Here is a 20,974-nt window from a genome sequence, read left to right on the forward strand (position 1 = left end):
AGGTTTATTGATCCTTGCATTGCACTGGACTTACTGTTGGTTTTGAGGCGAGCAGGTTCGCTGTTTCTGCTGCCTGCCTGGTTGATAGCCTTGACGAAAAAGATGTAACGGGTGCCGCTCTGCAAGCCGTGGACTGTATAGTGATTCTGCTTGATATTGGGCACAATCATCCAGCTATCTACAGAGTTATACAGACCTGTAAGGTAAGAGAAAGAGCATAACATTAATGACAGATGTCAATAATCACCACATGCGAATAAATGTTTGAACACATGATTCTAAGGGCTTTCTTTTTAACAATTTAAGCGTATTGTCTAAGGCAGTGGTTCCCACATTTTTTACCATGAATCCCCCCCTACTTACATATAATAATATATAAATTGACTGATTGTTAGGCAGCTTTAACTAGGTCAGCCGGAACCAGGACTACATCCCATAACACCTGATGTACTCGTTACATCATAAAAAGAGTGGCATCTACACTGTTAGTCTCTGTTTATCCCTGGCTTTCTCAACCAGTAGAGCGTGGCGCTAGCAACAAGTCGCTTTGGATAAAAGCATCTGCCAAATGCATAAAATGTAAATGTATCCCGAGGTTTACTGCAGTCGGTCGGATCCGGGCCGTGTCCGGATCAGATGGTGGACCTGCGTCTGGACATGACCAGCTCATCCTGGAGTGTCTGCCGAGACCGTGTCAATTTGTGTCTCCTCTGAATTTCACTCACCTGCACATCATCCCCAATAAAACCGTCTCTGGCACAATAACTCCGATCTTTCAAATATTCATATTCTTGTGTAATTGACGCGCCATCCTAAATAAACCCGTCTCTTGCGTGATATCCAGAAATTTTAAATATTCCAATCTAATATGATTTCTGACCTGTAAGGCTGCCAGAATAATAATCATACACTGTTTGTTAATAGGTCAGAGGAGAACTGGCACCCCGACTGAGTCTGGTTTCTCCTAAGGTTTATTTTTCTCCATCATGCCCTGATGGAGTTTTGGCTCCATGCCACTGTCGCCTTTGGCTTAACTTGCTCAGTTGGGGACACAAAAATTATGATCTAAGTTATTCAACTCAATATACAAATAACATGAATTAATTAGGTATTATTTAATTCTATAAACTATAATACTGATCTGCCAACATTTTCGCTATATGATAAATTAAAATAAGCTGATAACATCACTGTTTTCTCCAGAACGACTGTACAGCCAAATACATTTTTGTTGCAATAGTATCCTGTTTGGCACTGTGAAGCTGCTTTGAAGCAATCATCATTGTAAAAGCGCTATATAAATAAAGTTGATTGATTGATTATTTGATTACCTTATCTAGTAAATATATCTTGATTTCAGAATTCTTATATACGTATTAGACTGGAAACAAGACAAAAATACTACATAAGAAAATAATTTTTTTGTAGTGTATAGTTTCCTTGTTTACCTCTGGAAACAAAGAAGCACCAGCGCTACGCTTATATACACTACTTTATCATACAGAGGTAAGATAAATAGAAAACGTAATCAAAAAAGTAAAAGTCAGTCATTTCACTTCAAAAATGCAGTCATTTAAGCCCACACTTCAATTTCATGCGTAGGATTTTCATCCAATATTCCAAGCATCGCAACAGTGAGCTTGCTCTGCCCAGTAGTTTTTTCTCTGCTCTTCTCTTTGTGCCCATCTTCAGCGTGTCCCATCTCTGGCCTCGGTTAATGTTGCCCACACAAATTACATTTTGAGAAATGATTGCAATGCATTTTGTGTGCAAGTTAGAGGGACAAAGACCGGACAAAAAAAAAAAAAATAAAAAAAATAACACGGAACTGGCCGGTTCTGAATGATGGTTGGTAGACCGGTGTATCTCTACTGGCAACCCTTCACCTGAAGCTCTAATGAGGAGAACACTACCGCGTGAGGGAAAGAGTTCAGAAGAGAGTGGAAGAACTCTGGATTTTTTTAATAAAGTAGTGTAAACCATACATTATTGAGATGCAGCCGCTGCTGATCTTTCCATTTCTTGCCGCAGATCTCACAGCTGGTGTGAGCAAACTTGCGTCTTTTGCGTAATTCAAATGTGATCGGTTTATGTGTTTGGCAAGCTGAGAGACCACGTATAGAATCAATGGAAGTAATTGTCAACAATTTCAGATAAGTGGCCGAACATTTGGTGCATTCCTAGAAATTATCATAAAGGTTTTGACCTCAAATCATATAAACTCTTGCGCCCCCCCTAAAGATGGCACAGACCCCAGTTTGGGATCCACTGGTCTAAAGCGCATGGCGGAAGTACACTTAGGGCATGTCCAAATCTCCTTTCGCTAGTTTAACGACAGGAACAATGGCCCACGCATAGTCTAATAGGGCTCCCCCATTCTCTTAACGAGTAATGGGTGTCTTTTTGGCATAACATGCAATAAACCAATCAGAGTCTTATCTCCCATTCCCTTTAAAAGGGGCAGATTCACTATTTACATGGCGGAATATAGACACCTTCAATCTAAAGAGTAAGATTAAGTACATGTGTGTATTGCCATGTTTGGTTAAATAAGTAGCCAATTTCATTTCATTAATACAAATTGGTAATTCTGATACATGTAATGACTATCCATGTAGGCCTTTTATATTTATATACACAATAATAATGTTTTAAATTGTGATCCTTTTATTTTTAATATTTAACGTGTTGCCGCTGCGCATCCCTGTGTGTATAATAAGCAGAGTGTAAGCGCCTATAGAATCATTACTAACGTGCACTTCAAATAACACAAAGAATCCTATTGACTTTGGACCAATTTTTGTTGGTCATTTGCACAGTCATTTTCAGTTTCCTCAAAATAGCAACGCCACAACAGTGCTCCTTAACACACCTCGTTTTCAGACCAGCACACCTATGGGTGCACAGATGGGCACAAATGCATTTGCTATTTAAACAACGTAGTACAGGACGTGAAAATGATATCTGCGTCAGGATGAAACTAGCAAAGTCGCGCCTCATGCCACATTGCACTGGGTGTATGATAGGGCCCTAAAAAGGTACTGGTATATATGAAGTTCATTATTCAATGCATGTCTATTTCTGTTTGACCTGAAATCACATATAGCACACATTCAGAGAGACACTCTGGATGTTTGCCTCAGGCAAACAGAGATGCCCCTCAAGCCAGTTTCTCATGGTGAACCATTTGCCAAGAATGCCTTACGGAAACATCAACCCTTCCATTAAAACCACTGGCATTGCCACTCAAGGAATGCCAAATGTGTGCCAGACAAATATCAACAAGTAGCCTATTCAATAAAAGTACAGATACAATAACTTCAGTATCCACAGTGCCAACCTGTGTGCCAAAAGTATACCTACAATTCTAGTTGTGACTATATTCACAATACAGCTCCTTGATGTTATTTTATTTTTTAATTAATTAATTAATTAATTATATTAATACCAATAATAATAAAATAATGTTGATAATTCATCTAGCTTATAATAATGATGTAAAAATAATAATTACAATAATCAATATAGCTTAATAATAATAATAATAATAATAATAATAATATTCATTCTACTACTACTTCTACTACTAGTACTAATAATAGTAATAACAAATAAAATAATAATATTCATACTACTACGATTACTACTACTAATAATATATGATAAAATATATTTAAATAATTAAAATATATAATAAAAATAGGTTACACTTTATTTTAAAGGTGTCATTGTGACAGTGTAAATTTTTACTGAGTAATATTAATGTACTTAAGGGTAGGATTATGTTTTTTTGCAAGTAATTATGCATAATTTACTGTTATTACTATGACAATGTGTTGCCATATATAACAATAACAACAACAATACACACTGAACAACTGAATACTTTTGTTTTTTGCCCCCATTCAACTCAAATATCTAACTATTATTATGTACACAAAAGGCCTATTTCTCTCAAATACTGTTTACAAAACAATGTGCACATTTTAGAGTGCCCTTTTATTGTAGCCCTAAGGCAAACTTGTGCAATAATCATGCTGTCTTATCAGCATCTTGATATGCCACACCTGTGAGGTGGATGGATTCTCTCTGCAAAGGAGAAGTGCTCACTAACACAGATTTAGACAGATTTGTGAACACATATTTGAGAGAAATAGTCATTTTGTGTACATAGAAAAAGTCTTTTTATAATTATTTTTTATAATATATTTTTGGGAGTTCAGCTCATGAAAAATGGGGGCAAAAACAAAAGTTTTGCATTTTATAAATTAGTTCAGTGAATTTAGCTACTGGCCATCCTGCTTTCTAGATCAGTATTATCCATTAATAAAAATCCATATCGTTCAACCACAAAATAAAACAGCTTTCAGACAGTACAATATGTCCCGTTTGCAAAGACATTTACAGCATCATTCAGCCGAATGGAAACCACGTGTCCATGGAATTGTTGCCTGCTTATAAATGTAATTGCATATTATATCTGTAAGTATGCAAGCAAATGATCACTGGAAAAAAAAGAAAGCCAAGCTTGAAAAGTATTAACCATTTGTGTCCACCATCTGCATGTCTAATCAGTTTTCATGAGAAAAAAAAGAAGAAGTAATTTGACCCACGTCAATAACAAAAAGGCTTTGATGTTGTTGTTTGATAAATCGAATTAGAATAGCAGACTACAATATGCTGCTTACATTGTAAATTCTCTGCTGTTGCTTGACATTCAGAGGGAGAGAGACTTCAAAGAGGGGCAGATGAAGGTATGTGTCACTGGCACAAAAAAAGAAGAAAAAAAAACCCCCAGTGTGAATAGGGATCCTGGACTGTGCATAAGTGAGTGTGTGTGTTGGCAGATGAAAGGGAGCCAAAACACAAGACTGGAATGGGGCTGCTCCCAATACTGTCTGCAAATCTAAACTAGCCTTTGATGCTTCCGTTGTGTGTGTGTATGTGTGTGTTGTGTTACCATGACTGTGCATGTGCTTAGACGTCATCTATTCCAATAAGATGCATAAGAAGAATTCATTCTGGTGCATTACGTGTATGTACTGTATGTGCATGTGATATGATTCCACAAGTACACATTTTCCTACACATGGAAAAAACCTACGGTTACATTCACCGCAATAATGTTTCATTTCTCATCTGTGGCCACCTTGGACTGTGTCTTCATTTCACATTCACATTCTTGGGCAGCTCTCCAAAGCCCAGCTTATGAATATCTTAAGGTACAAAGACCTAGGCTTTAGCAGTAACCTGACAAATAAAAAAGCAACAGAAACCCTGCAGGATGATCCACCATCTTACGATGACCGATGACATCATGCAAACATAATATGACGCCTAATCAATGCCTGGCCTGTGAATTTTTGTGCTTTGAAATTCACTTCAGATATAGGATGAGAAATATCCAACACCAAGACTAAGGATAAATCATAGAAGCAGGACAGGAGTATTGCGAATATAGAGATGCTGCAGAAACAGATGTGTTCACTTAAAGTGTTCAACTTTAAGCATGATATTATACTGTATATATGAAGAGTTCAGATGCAAAAGCCTCAATGCTCTCCGCATATAGTATACATTCATAAAATACTTTCACTTCAAACCCACTAAATCCCAGCCTCAGCCCATTCAGAAGTAGGTAGAAACTTAAGTAGAAACCTATACATGGACGCCTGATATGCTTATTTTAAAGAAAAACATCAGATGAATTTAAAGGCTTTTGCATCTGAACTCTTCACTCAACTGTATTGTTGCATCCTTAATATATATATATATATATATATATATATATATATATATATATATAATTATATATATATATATATATATATATATATAATTATATATATATATATATATATATATATATATATATATATATATATTTAATTATATATATATATATATATATATATATATATATATATATATATATATATATATATATATATATATATATATATATATATATATATGTGTATTAAGGATGCAACAATACAGTTAGTCAATACATAGCTCAGTTTTCAGTTCAGTTTGTTTTTTCGCTTCTTTTTTATTCTATTCTTAGGTGACAGGAACAGAAAGAGATTAAGGAAAAAATGTTTTTATTGCTATATTCTTTCTTAATTTTACTTAAAAGCTTTGAAAAAACTTAATTAGGCTTAAAACTTTACTTAAAGGTCCCGTTCTTCGCGTGTTTTTGAAGCTTTGATTATGTTTACAGTTTGCAATATAACATGAGTTCATGTTTGCGTGTAAAAAAAAAAAAACAGTATTTTTCACATAATTTACTTATCTGTACACCGCTGTTTTCTCTGTCCTAAAAACGGCCTGATGATTTCCTTGTTCTATGAAGTCCCTCCTTCAGAATACGTAACGAGTTCTGATTGGGCCAGCGCTTCCCGTGTTGTGATTGGACAGCAGCTTAGCGCACTTTGCCGGGAAAGGTCCCGCCTCTTACCATAACGGGGAGATGCAAGCGCTGAATGCACGCTCTTCTCCACGTGGGAGAGCAACAAGACCACGCCCCCTTTTTTGCGTGTTCTTGTGGGCGGAGGGTTATTCAACAAACAGTTCTAGTGACATCATTCATGAAGGAAGTGCAGGGGTGTAGTCCAAACCGGCCGTTCACTGTAGGCTTTGAAAGGGAACTTCTGTTAAATAAAATATCTCGCTTGGCATTGAACTTTGAGCTTTATAGTTTTACAGGTATTATTTATGCTCCAACAGCAACATTTCACACTAACTAAAGTTTGAAAGATGGAATCGTGAAGAACGGGACCTTTTAAAACCATTGTACACATTCCTAGTGTATTGTATATTATAAAATAAATATAAAGATTTACAGTGGCAGCTCAGAGATATACAGTAGCATTTAAGTATGAAATTGAATGAATAAATATAGGCTAAAATTAAAACTTCATAGTCTTCAATATACAATATACACTCCTGAACAAAATCTTAAGACCAGGGGATGCATTGCAAGTTTTACACATTTCGCACTTCAAGTGCTGCTTCAAAATGCCAAAAGAAGAAGCAGCAGCAAGAGACAAAAAGTAGAGATTAGGCAATTTATTGAAAACTGTATTTAAACTCAAACAGCCCGTTCATCAGCTGATCAAAAGTTTAAGACCATAGCCCAAAAATAAATGCACATCAGTACTAAAAGTGTCAAAAAAGGACTCAGTAGAGCCCCACCATTCTTGTTGATCACTTCAAAAACTCGTTTCGGCATGCTTGATGCGACTGTTTCCAGGAGGCTGGTGGGAACATTGCTCCATGTGGTGAAGATGGCTTCACGAAGGGCATCTACAGTCTGGAATTGACGTCCATTTTTGTAAACTTCCCTTGCCATCCATCCCCAAATGTTCTCAATGGGATTTAGATCAGGGGAACATGCAGGATGGTCCAAAAGAGCAACGTTATTCTCCTAGAAGAAGTCCTTCGTCAAGCGGGCTTTGTGAATTGCAGCGTTGTCCTGTTGAAAGACCCAGTCATTACCGCACAGAGGGGAGCCCTCGGTCAAGAGGGATGCCCGCTGCAACAGATCCACATAGCCAGTCGCCGTTTGACGCCCCTGCACAACCTGAAGCTTAAACTAAGCTTAAGCCTAAACTTTTGATCAGCTGATGAACGGCCTGTTTGAGTTTAAATGCAGTTTTCAATAAATTGCCTACTCTCTATTTTTTGTCTCTTGCTCCTGTTTCTTCTTTTGGCATTTTGAAGCAGCACTTACAACCCGGTTATGATCCACAAGTGCGAGATGTGTAAAACTTGCAATGCATCCCCTAGTCTTAAGATTTTGTTCAGGAGTGTACATTGATTAAAGGCACAATATGTAATGTTTCAGCATTAAAAATATAAAAGATCACTATATCTATGTTATATATTTTTTAAAGTTGTGTGTTTACATTATCCCGACAGTTCCAATTAACTTCTAAATCCAGAGAAATTAATATTTTAATTCAAAGACATGGACCGTGTCTTTATTTCCGTTATGTCGCCCGTCTTTGACGTCATATCCACGTTTGTGTCTTGCTTCCTGCGGAACTCGGCGGAACCGCCAAACTCAAAGAGGAACACAGACAGTATAAGGGGAACACCCGTATAAAAAAGTCTGTATGATAATGGATCATGACTACTCTTTGCCTGTACGTTTTGCCAGCTCAACAAAGCGCAAATGTACGGGTGAAAAAAATGACCCGAGAAGATTTTGGGACAGTAGAAGAAGCAAGAGACGTGTAAACCTTGGAGAAGCCTTTGAAAGATGGCGAAATCTTCGTGACAAGCTCGGACTGCAGAGAGATATGCTGATCTCGCTTTCGTTTTAATAAACAGGTCATTTAAGTAACCATTCAGCTAACATAATAATCATATAATCATAACATACTGTATGTTTGCATATTGCATAGCGATCTTGACCACATTGAGACGCGTTTAGCTGAATACGTATACATTTTGTATTGTATCGGCGTTTCAAACAGGCGGATCCTGTGTTTTTGGAGACTGAAACAGCTATTTTTTAAAAAACTGATTCAAAAGTATATTTCTATCCGTATATTTGGTGACACGATGATGTCATGTGTAAAACGCAGATGGACTAGCTATTATTGGTTTTATATGTAGCTGGAGAAAGTAAATTTAGCTTCATAAGGTAATATGCCACTATCTTGGTCAATTATTATAAGGTGACCGTCACTTTTATCATATGTTAATACTAGCTACATATAATATTGATTTAATAATGATCTACTTATTCATATATCTCTGAGTTCCAAAATAAATGTTTATTAGAATGATTGATGAATGTGGGGAACGACACAGCGCGTGTTCCAATGAACAACGTATTGCTGGTGCTGGTTCTCTCATTTACTATATTTTATGTTGGTAATGATAAACTAAATTGAAATGTATTTCCTTATTGAACAGTTGATATACAGAATGTTCGACAATCGCGGATGCCATGTCAACATATCTATAATTTGAGTAACTCAAATTATGATGCGCGGCTAATATGTCAACATAGCCTACCAACTTATAGGTATGTTGGCATAGCGACCGCCCGCACAACATTCTGTCTCACACATTAGCTAACGTTACTGATAAGTTTGTTAAGTAACGGTAGCTCGCTGCTATTTCATTAGATTGACATTATATAAAGTGAAAAGCCGTAACTAAACTTAGCAATAATAGAGATGTAATATAACAATTACCTTGTCAGTGAACATGTTTTCTGCTGGAGATGCCAGATTCGCTGGTTGACAGTGACAATGACAACAACTCCCATGAGCCCACGCACTTTCCCTACGTCATCAAAGTATGTCTGTTGTTATTATTTTGAATGAGTGACCCCTAGTGGCCAAAAGTTGCATACTGCACGTTTAAAAGCTACTGTATTAAAGTTTTATATATTTATTCAAGAGCAATGAGTGATTTTCTCTTTGTCTTTTGTTGTTTTATTAAAATTATTTTTAGAGATGAACTGTCCCTTTAAGGACAAGTGTTCACAAGGTTGCGCTGCTGTAAATTTAAGACCGGCTCGCATCTCATATACAGACACACACTATTTTACTTTAACTTTAGACATAACCGACTGTGTTTATGTTAACCTTGTGTGTATTTGACAGTATTAGCACAGTAAGACTACTTAGTCCAGTAATCACGTGTGTTTGAATGGCGTGCGCGCTAAGTGCATGTAAAACAGGGCATAAGCATGCTATTGAAATGTTTAACCGGCAAGGCTTTAACACACATGCAAATAATGAACTAACTTTAGTGCATATAATTGGATATTAGCTCATATCAGTGCGTAGACTGACAGGCACACTCAAACAAAGATGAAATAAACTGAGATAAATATTTCAAACAGAGAGAAATATAAATATTTTTTTAATTTTTTTATTCAATAGAGTGTTTTGAATTGTGAATGCCGTACCGAACAGTTCAATATTATATTGAGAATTGTGGCATCCCCAATACACGCCCTAATACACGCACGCACGCACACAATAATATTATTTTGGGTTACACAGAAGTATGCATCCCTTTTATTTCTGACATACTGATAATTTCTAATCATACCCATTTTTTCAGTGTAGTAGCTCTCTTACTGTCAACACGCTCTCACTTCTTGGGTTGCGTGGGTTTGTCTATATACAGTATTTGTTGAGTTTGTTGAGTTTTTCAAGGTTGCACATCCCACTGAGCTTGTGTTTTGTGAGGACATGCATAATCAAATAATCAATAGTTTTGCAGGAAAACAGACAATACAGACCATAAAATACTCATTTGTTATACTAGTTTGACCTCATCGCTGTTAGTAACAACTCTCAGCTTTACAGTTGCTCGGCCCTCGTAACACTCACGTCTTGCCCGTTTTCTATAAACTACCCATGAGTCACGACACACATCCTTGAGCTAAAGGTGCGCACGTCAAATTAGGCGATCTGGCCCGTTTCCTCCACAAGGACAGCGGCATTTGCATACTGTTGGCTGCAAGTTAGCATGCCAGTCTGGCGGCTTGTATCACTATCAGTCAATGTCACAATGAGAGCGGAGCAAAGAGCATTAGCTCGTGTCAGATCTAATCAGGGCTGATGCCAGGCCAGTGCCCTCACTTTCACAGGCCTGACGATAAAGTCCTCAGACAAACCTGACTCTCTTCCTAAATGAAAAAGCAAAGAAGATTTCCAGCTTTTAAGTCCATTTTACAGCTTCTGTTTTAACTTCTTCTATTAGCTTGAGTTTTGGCCAATGCATATGAATTCTAAACACACTGAATTGATCACAAATGGTTGGCCTTCCAGTTATGGCAGCTGTGCAATTACACATATTGGACTTGAGTGCACTGCAGGGGAAATATATAGATTTTTACATAGCACATGAATGTTATTTTGTACGTCAAAGGAACGCTGCTGGCATGAATACTGACGGATCACAATAAATGATCGTTATGAAAAAAATCCTGCATGTTATCCAGCCTGAGCTCTTGAATATTATGCTTTTACTGAAGGCTTGCAAAATGTAATACATTTTCGCTAAAGGGAACATAAAACAAGCCATCAATTTCACTGGCCTGCAAATATGAAAAACAATAAAAAAAACTATATACAAGGATTATTCCATTGAAAATGCCTTGAAACTACATATGACTGAACTTCTTCACAGAAGGAAATCCATCTAAAGCTGATAGATCTTGACTGGGGGCCAGAGTATGTTTTGGAGCCACTTTCCCTGACTTGCCAACAGCTGAGAAAATGCATCGGCAAAGGCTCACATTTCTTCTCATGGGAGTGAAGCATGTGCATCTTAGAATTGCAGCATTTAGGCATTCACATTCAAAGACGCAATGCTGTAAAAAGGTCTGGGAAGAAAATATTGCCCTCGATTTTTGCGGCTGTTTGTTTGTATCCCCTAAGGAGTCTGCGGTAGCTCTGTAAATGCTCCCGGGCTACTAAACTATCAGCGGTTGAAATGAATATACTGTGTTTGTTACCGAAGCGGGCTGAATGGAAACTGGGGGGCAGGTTTGCAAGTGAGTGAGAGAGGAAAATGCTGTCTCTTTACTGTTCAAGCCCAAATAAGTTATGTCTGACAGAGTGCTTCACTGGCCTTCAAGCAATTAAGCAACTCTTTCACGCCACAGACACATAAAAACTATACTAAGTGCATCAAAAGAAATGGGGGAACATGTACGCGTTAAAAAATGTTAGCGCAACTTACTCATTCCTTTGGAATTTTTATGGGAGGGAGCAGTCGTTTTGGCATGTGAAAATAATGAAAAATATGAAATAAAATGCTAAATGTAATACAAAAGACTGTATGATTTTTTTCTTATAGAAATTAATACTTTTATTCAGCAAGAACACAATAAATTGATCAAAAGTGATATTTGATTTCAAATAAATGCTTTCTATTCATCAAAGAATCCTGAAAAAAATTATCACGATTTCCACAACATTTTTTTTAAAAATGTTTTTAAATTTCAAAAAGATCAAGTGCGTTACCATCACAGGAACAAATTATTAAAAGATAAAAAAATTATGGTATCTTTTATTGCATGTTTGATCAATGAATGGTTGAATAACTGAATTGAATGCATTAAGCAAGTCCACTGATTAAAATGCATACACAGAATATTATCAATTTATATTATTCCAATCAGTTAAATTATTGTTTTAGGCTGCATTAACTAGGTCAAATGGAACCAGGAACAGTTCCCATAACACCTGACATATTTGTTACATTGTAAAAGAAACATCTACGCTAATGTTAGTCTCTCTGTTTATCCCAGGGTGTACCGTAGTCATCCCAATCCAGGCCGTATCCGGATTCATATTATAATGAGAACTGTGGCATCCCTAACACACACACACACACACACACACACACACACACACACACACACACACACACACACACACACACACACACACACACACACACACACACACACACACACACACACACACACACACACACACACACACACACACACACACACACACACACACACACACACACACACACACACACACACACACACACACACACACACACACACACACACACACACACACACACACACACACACACACACACACACACACCTAAAGGATTATTAAGAACACCATACTAATACTGTGTTCGACCCCCTTTCGCCTTCAGAACTGCCTTAATTCTATGTGGCATTGATTCAACAAGGTGCTGAAAGCATTCTTTAGAAATGTTGGCCCATATTGATAGGATAGCATCTTGCAGTTAATGGAGATTTGTGGGATGCACATTCAGGGCACGATGCTCCCGTTCCTGTAAAGGCCACATTCGACATCAACAAGCCCGCCTCCTGCGTGATGACTCCGATCTTCAACCAGATGAAACTGGACAACTACTCTGAATGTTCTGAACTAACATGAATTCTGACTTGTAATGTTGCCTGAATCATAATCATACTGTTTGTTCGTTGGTCATAGGAGAACTGGCACCCCGATTGCATGAGCCTGGCTTCTCCCAAGTTTTTTTTCCCCCCTCATTTGGGGACACTAAATATAACTATATTAGTTTCTATGAAATTAAATGATCATTTTCCGGTTACCATTGTGAAGTTGCTTTGAAACAATCTGCACTGTAAAAGCGCTATATAAAAAAAGATGACTTGACCTGATAACAATTTTTGAATAAAACCATACAAGACTTCTTTAAAAAAGCTTTAAAACAATACAAATTATTAGAGACTCCACATTTCTGAAAGGTAGTAAATGAATTATTTTTGTCACATCCATGTTTTCTATAATATTTAGCTTATAATCTTTTATTCTTTTAATAAAAAATATAAATGTTCCTATTGAGTCTATGTAAAGTCACTTGATATCACTAGATGCTGTAATGCAAGCAAAACAAGTTGAAAAGCATAAATGAGGGATTCATGGTAAAAGAGTGAGCTACTGTGCTGTGTAAGGCATGTATTAAGACTCACTGATGAAGTTGGTCTGGCCAGTATAGATGGTGTACTGAAGCTCGTAGGAGGTGACGCTGAATTCATCTTCAGAAGTCCAGTGCACTGTAATGGTGTCATGAGAGGCTGTGCAGAGCTCTTCACGTATAGAGGGAGGGTTGGGTGCTGGAAAAGAAAGGAAGAAACATCAAGACAGGAAGCATCGATTTGGTTCCGCAAAAAGGATGGCTGATGTAATTCTGGCCATATCCTAGATACACAGTGTTTTCATTAACTCTGTACTAGATACAGGGGAAACACTCATGGAAGGTGGTTTCAGATTTCACACTGATTTTACCTGTCAAGTAATCCAGTCCCTCCAGGATTTTTTTCTCTCTGGAGAAATCAAGGGCAAAATTGTCAAAGGCCTCGTTCAGATTGACGTCTGGGATGAGGACCTGGGAGGAGGCAGTGGCCATGGCAACTCTGTGTGGAGAGAGAGACACCGGCAATTAATTGATAAATGTTTCTATTTGCAACAGTCTATTTACAGGCTAGGAGGCTGGATGTGATTTCACCCAAAGCAACAAAATTATAAACAGCACCTGGCAGCACTCAAACACATAGAAATGTGTGTTCAAATAATACAGAATTTCAGCAGTAGCTACTGAAAACACAGAAATTTTAAGTTTCTTGATAATATATATATATATATATTTTTGATTCTACAGCCATACTCAACAGAAACAAAAATGATATTGACCACACTGCTTGATTTATACTTCTCGTTTAAATATATATATAGCCTTCTAAGAGCTGGTCGTCTGGCCAAACTGAACTATCGGGGGAGAAGAGCCTTAGTAAGAAAGGTAAAGAAGAACCCAAAGATAACTGTGGCTGAGCTCCAGAGATGCAGTCGAGAGATGGGAGAAAGTTGTGGAAAGTCAACCATCACTCCAGACCTCCACCAGTCGGGGATTTATGGCAAAGTGGCCTGACGGAAGCCTGAAAAAACACTGGAGGGACTCAAAGATGGTGAGAAATAAGATTCTCTTGTCTGATGAGACCAACATAGAACTTTCTAGCTTTAATTCGAAGCGATATGTATGGAGAAAAATATCACCCATTCAATACAGTCCCAACAGTGATGCATGGTGGTGGCAGCATCATGCTGTGGGGGTGTTTTTCAGGACAACTGGTTGGAATCAAGGGAAAGATGAATGCGGCCAAGTACAGGGATATCCTGGATGGAAATCTTCTCCAAAGTGCTCAAGACCTCAGACTGGGCCAAAGGTTCACCTTCCAACAAGACAATGACCCTAAGCACACAGCTAAAATAACAAAGCAGTGGCTTTACAACATCTCTGTGACTTTTCTTGAAAGGCCCAACCAGAGCCCAGACTTGAACCCAATTGAGCATCTCTGGAGAGACCTGAAAATGGCTGTCCACCAATGTTTACCATCCAACCTGACAGAACTGGAGAGGATCTGCAAGGAGGAATGGCAGATGATCTTCAAAACCAAACTCCAGGTGTGAAAAACTTGTTGCATCTTTCCCAAAAAGACTCATGGCTGTATTAGATCAAAAGGTGCTTCTACTAAATACTGAGCAAAGGGTCTGAATACTTAGGACCATATGATATTTCAGTTTTTCTTTTTTAATAAACCTGGAAAAATGCCAACAATTCTGTGTTTTTCTGTCTATATTGGGTGATGTGTGTACATTAATGAGAAAAAAATGAACTTAAAATGATTTTAGCAAATGGCTGCAATTTATAACAAAAAATAAAAAATGTAAGGTGGTCTGAATACTTTCTGTACCCACTGTAAATAATGCAACTTTTTATTTGTAAACCTGTTTACATTTACTTAAGGCAAACTGTTTACATGCATTGCTCACCAAGACAGGCATTCTTACCATTCTTACACACAGCTGTGTCAATGTAAGGAATGTGTGTGCATTCGAACGCAGCCAGCTGTTATTTAAGACTCATTTATTATATTGTAATTTATTGCATAAATCCAGATAATAGCAAAGGCTTGCTAGATTGCAGTCAGAGAGCATCACAGCTTGGTCACTGTGTGTCACCAACACCTAAAGCTGCACAAATATTGTTAAATATTGAGTCCTGAAGGCATATTTAGTTTTATTGTGAATATAAGCCACAAGCAAAAGAACTGAAAGGAGGGAGCGGCACCAGGAAATGTGCAGAGTAGCTAAAAGTTGCCTTCACGCTGGCAGCGGTAAGAAATTCTGGCAGAGGCAGTGACGGTATGTGTGTGTGCAGGTCTCACCTCTCAGCCACATTCCTGGCCGTCTGGAGGAAGCGGGCGTGGTCGTTCTCCTTCAGGCTGTGCTCAGCCTGTGTGATGAGGGCACTCGAGCGCTCCAGACACTGTCTGCAGTTCGCAATCTGCTGAGCCAACTTCCTCAACTTCATCACCTAAAACCCACACACATGCTTATTACGATCTATTCACATTGTTATGCGAGACAAATGTACGGAGCTGTTATCGCAACTTGCTAAGCTATTAATATTACACATGTTTACATTCTCCAAGATGTTATGAAAAATAATGGACCCTAATGGAGCTTTTTATCAAAAACTCATTATCGGCGCTTGGCTCATCATCACAGCTAAATGATCCCTTTGATTTGCTTGGTTTTTGTGTAATTACAGCAGAGAAACAATAAAGTGATGGATTCTAATGATCTAATTATTAAAACACACAGAACACTTTTTAAAAACTCATATAAATGTTGAATTAGCACTATTAAAAACTTCAAATCTAATGCATATTCCATAGATGTCTGTAAAAAAAGTGCACCAAATGAATCACACAAAGTCTCAGAGATGTTATCAAGAAAAGAGTATGGCCAAATTCAGACCGATGTGCAAAGAATCTCATTTAATGTTGAAATAGCTTTAAATGGTAAACATTTATAGTATCTGGCTGGATAGTGTTTGATATTTTCCCTGTCCTTGTGTAAAAATCATCTTTCTGCGTTAATATAGAATTGAACTGATATGTGGTCACAGGTGAGGATATTTCAGATAGTTTACTTCAAATGTGTCATATATTACTAATATTAGATTCACTGTGCTGAGTAAGGTTTCTGATTGCGCTTTGCTTACACTGATCCAGACTTACTGTATCATACAGTTATACTACCATTAAAAGGTTTATGGTTGGTAAGATAAATAAAAAAAAGTGTCTTGAATTTAAATTCACTGCTGGTTTGGTGCTTAAGAAGCATTTTTCATTATTATACTAAATATTTTTGTGGAAAATGTAATACATTTGTTCAGGATTCTTTGATGAACAGAAAGTTATTATTTGTAATATGAATATCTTTAATGCTACTTTTGATCAATTTAGTGCATCATTTCTGACACAAAATATTATTTATTTATTGATTTTTAGTAGTAGTGGATAATACTATATTTTGTCCATAAAGATGATGATGCGCATTTGAGCTGCAAAGTATATAATTCTCTAGATTTTCCAAAAATAGGCATTACTATCCAGGCCATCCTATGCTTCAATATGAAATTTAAATTTAAAGTTGAATTAACAGAACAAATTATTATATATATAATATATATATATTATACTATATATAATATATTATATTATATATATATATATATATATATATATATATATATATATATATATATTATATAATATTGCTTGATATATATATATATATATATATATATATATATATATATATATATATATATATATATATATATATATATATATATATATATATATATATATATATATACTGTTGCCATTATCTAAAATACTCAAAGCATGAAATAAGATTTTGCTTATACTGCCCACACTACCTGACCACAGATTCACTATGAATTAGCTTGACTTCATATAACTGCATGTTTATGTGTGTTTCTTTTGCGAGGGAATGAGAGACATTAGCTATGCTTCCTCAATAAGCCAGTTAAATCGGTTAAGCAGGATCTAGCCTATGTCACAGTGTAATTCAATAGAGGAATGGGACGTTTGACAGGAAGGAATCATCAGAAGCATTTGGATAAATCAAGAAACAAGGAGAGAAAAAAGATGTTGCTCTGTGCTGCAGTGGATTGCATTAGATCAAATCCGAATATGACACCATTTCTTAAAGACAGCTTCAAATGATTTGCTTTGATCAGATGGTTTACTGCCAAAAAGTTTCAGGACAGCGTTAAAGAAATTGGACTGCGTTAGAAAAATAAATAGAAAATCATTCAAAAACAAACCAGGCAGAACAGCTAAAGCCTTAGATCAAATCTTGCAGACACTTTGCATCCAAGTTTATCCATCTAAAGGCCTCCTTAATACGAGAGTTACAGGCACTTTGTGCTGGAGCTGCATTACTGATGTTTGCAAAAGGCCAGACATAATCTCATGTTGCAGGCTGTACATGTCAACTCAGGCTGATGTACACTTCTGATGGAGATTACTGGATCTAACTTCACACTACCCCAAAACAGAGAACCACAGGCTTGTCTCGTGGCTCAAATCCCTACTTGATAAGAGTGTGAGTTCAGACTGTCAAGTTAAAGTGCCTGTGTGCTGCATGTTCACTGTCAAACACAAAACACTACACACACTGCACACAGATGAACTGGAGCACAACATCCGACTCTTCTGTTTTAGTACAGAAAATAGGACAAAGATATTTTGTTATTTTCCAGACAGACAGATAGATAGATAGATAGATAGATAGATAGATAGATAGATAGATAGATAGATAGATAGATAGATAGATAGATAGATAGATAGATAGATAGATAGATAGATAGATAGATAGATAGATAGATAGATAGATAGATAGATAGATAGATAGATAGATAGATAGATAGATAGATAGATAGATCTCTTTTTCCATCACTTACACCACCCAACAGTCTGTTTGGCTACCGCTATTAAATGTAATAATGCTGTTTTTAGACAGTGGTGCTATTAGATGTATTTTTTTCCGCAAATACACAAGGCTCCAGCGTCTGTATTGTGCTGTGAAAGCCTACTATGAAAATGTGGGAAACGCATACATACAGCTACGGTTCACTGATATTTAGACTCAATTCTAAGCCCTTTCAAATAGTTGTGTTGTTTTTGATGTTTCAAGTCAGAAAGACTTTTTCCCATAATGCATAGGAACGAAGTCTATCATCATTATTTTCTCGTTCTCGTGTCTTTCCAAACCTGTATGACTTTTGCTCTTCTGTAGAACACAAAAGAAGATGTTTGGAGGAATGTTTCAAATATTTTTGTCCATACAATAAAAGTCAAAGGGTACAAAACACAAGACCCCACTGGCATCCATTATATGGACAAAAAACACTGAAACTTAAAAAAAAATTAATTGACGAAATTTGTATTTTTAAGTAAAAAAGCTAAAAGTTTTAACTTTCACTTCGATATGTATAAATTGAGAAGCAACTCGGCAACCTTTCTAAATATGACAAGTGCAAGATGCAAATCTCGCTCAAAATTACAATTCTGGACATCCTAATTTGTCTCGGTTTGTGCAAATATAGAGAGAAGCTTTACCTTGGATTCTTTGATCTTGACAGCAATGACCTGTTTCCTCTGGCGAATTATCTCCACCAATTCATCACACTCTTCCACCAGCTTGGCTTCATGCATGGCTGTGTTCACCTGCAGATAAGAGAAAAGAGTTTCATAAAGAAATACAATGGCACTTAATCAGTCCACTGGGATAACTAAGTTTGCACAGACTATCTGCTTCAGTGTATGCAAAATGTCCTGTCTGAAGTGATGTCGACCATATCATTACGGAAAGGAGACATTCCAGACGGTACTTCAATTCCTTCCGCAGATCATCCCTGTAATTACACAAGGTAGTGCAACCCCCTCAAAGATTCCTGTACCCCTGTCTTAAGATCTTTTTTTTACTGTACTACCTGATACACGCACAAATCATAATTCAAGATTTCTCTCTCTCTCTCTCTTACACACACACACACACACACACACACACACACACACACACACACACACACACACACACACACACACACACACACACACACACACACACACACACACACACACACACACACACACACACACACACACACACACACACACACTACTCACTGATTCACTCACCTACTCACTGATTCACTCACCTACTCACCGATTCACTCTCTCACTCACCGATTCACTCACCGATTCACTCACTCACTCACTCACTCACTCACTCACTCACTCACTCACTCACTCACTCACTCACTCACTCACTCACTCACTCACTCACTCACTCACTCACTCAATGACTCAATGACTCAATGACTCACTCACTGACTGACTCACTGACTCACTCACTCACTCACCGATTCCCTCCCTCATCGATTCCCTCCCTCCCTCCCTCCCTCCCTCCCTCCCTCCCTCCCTCCCTCCCTCCAATGCATTTAAATAAACAAATTATAATAAACAATTCATTCACACCATTCTTTATTACTGTCAAGGCTTCAATCCTATTTTAAGTAGAGCACAAACCAATCATTTAATTGGATTTTAGCAAAGCAACTTTGGATGACAAACAGTATGCAATAGCATGGATGAAACTCGATTGCAGATGTCTTTAGTATGGTCTATCATTGCTTTCAATGCAGTCAATAAATTCATCAAACATACCGTCATCATTGAAATTGCCCAAATAAAATGTCAGTTTAACACACGTTTGTTAACTCAGTCAGTCCACAATGAAAGTATGACATGTCACTCAAAGTCACTATCTTTTTGATGATTCGCTGTTGTCGATCCCATAATGCCTGGCACAATTCTATCTCTCAGCTACGCTAGAGAATAGATAAAAAAATAAAAATAAGCCAGAGGACACATAGTTAGTCTGAAGCACGGCAACCATCTCTCCCTATCCACCATCATCTCTGAGCGTTCTGGCTCAGTGGACGAATGCAGTGATGGATGTCTCCTGCTGCTGATGTGTTCCTTATCACACCTCTTAGCACGTCGCTCTTCCACTGGGGATTAAATACATCCCCGTAGCTTTTCTAAGGACTACAAAGGGCTTTTCTGAGGATGGTAGGGATGTGATGTGTGACCCCACTTTACTGTGGTGCCCGCACATAACCGGCCTGACTCGCCTCACACTTTGGCAGATTCATGCTGACACCTTTAAAACGTAGTGCTGAACACAAATGCTCCGTCTGCACATTTAGACTGTCTTGGACTGGATTAACGTTTATTGGACACTCAGGAAAGATTCTGTGTCATTGTCGATTGGAGACCTGTACCAGAAAAAAACCCTGGCGGTTTAGTCTGAAATCCCTTACAAAGTCTTTAAGGGAGTTTAGAATGAATTAAACCTAATTTGTTGAAAATGTTGTAGTTAAGTTGCTAAATGTTCCCAATGGAGGAACAACATTGTATAAATCATAAATATTATGATGTTGACATCTTTTTTGGGACAAATTATGAAGATTAATCATTCTAACTGTCAATTTAATGTGCCAATATAATGTGCCAATATATATATAA

At 37.3% G+C, this 20,974-nt stretch overlaps 1 protein-coding gene across 5 annotated transcripts in view; it reads right to left on the reverse strand.

The window, feature by feature from the left end:
* Nucleotides 1–20,974, reverse strand: part of mid2 (midline 2) — a 216,986-nt gene that overhangs the window by 19,087 nt on the left and 176,925 nt on the right. For all 5 annotated transcript variants that reach the window (XM_067457769.1, XM_067457767.1, XM_067457768.1 and 2 more), the window contains 5 exons: nucleotides 19,001–19,108; nucleotides 15,728–15,876; nucleotides 13,791–13,918; nucleotides 13,475–13,618; nucleotides 35–196 (listed from right to left, as the gene is read on the reverse strand). In XM_067457769.1, coding sequence (XP_067313870.1) covers nucleotides 35–196; nucleotides 13,475–13,618; nucleotides 13,791–13,918; nucleotides 15,728–15,876; nucleotides 19,001–19,108 — 691 coding nt within the window. The remainder of the gene's footprint in view (nucleotides 1–34; nucleotides 197–13,474; nucleotides 13,619–13,790; nucleotides 13,919–15,727; nucleotides 15,877–19,000; nucleotides 19,109–20,974) is intronic.

This window comes from Pseudorasbora parva, chromosome 11, assembly GCF_024679245.1.
Source record: "Pseudorasbora parva isolate DD20220531a chromosome 11, ASM2467924v1, whole genome shotgun sequence".
NCBI lineage: Eukaryota > Metazoa > Chordata > Actinopteri > Cypriniformes > Gobionidae > Pseudorasbora > Pseudorasbora parva.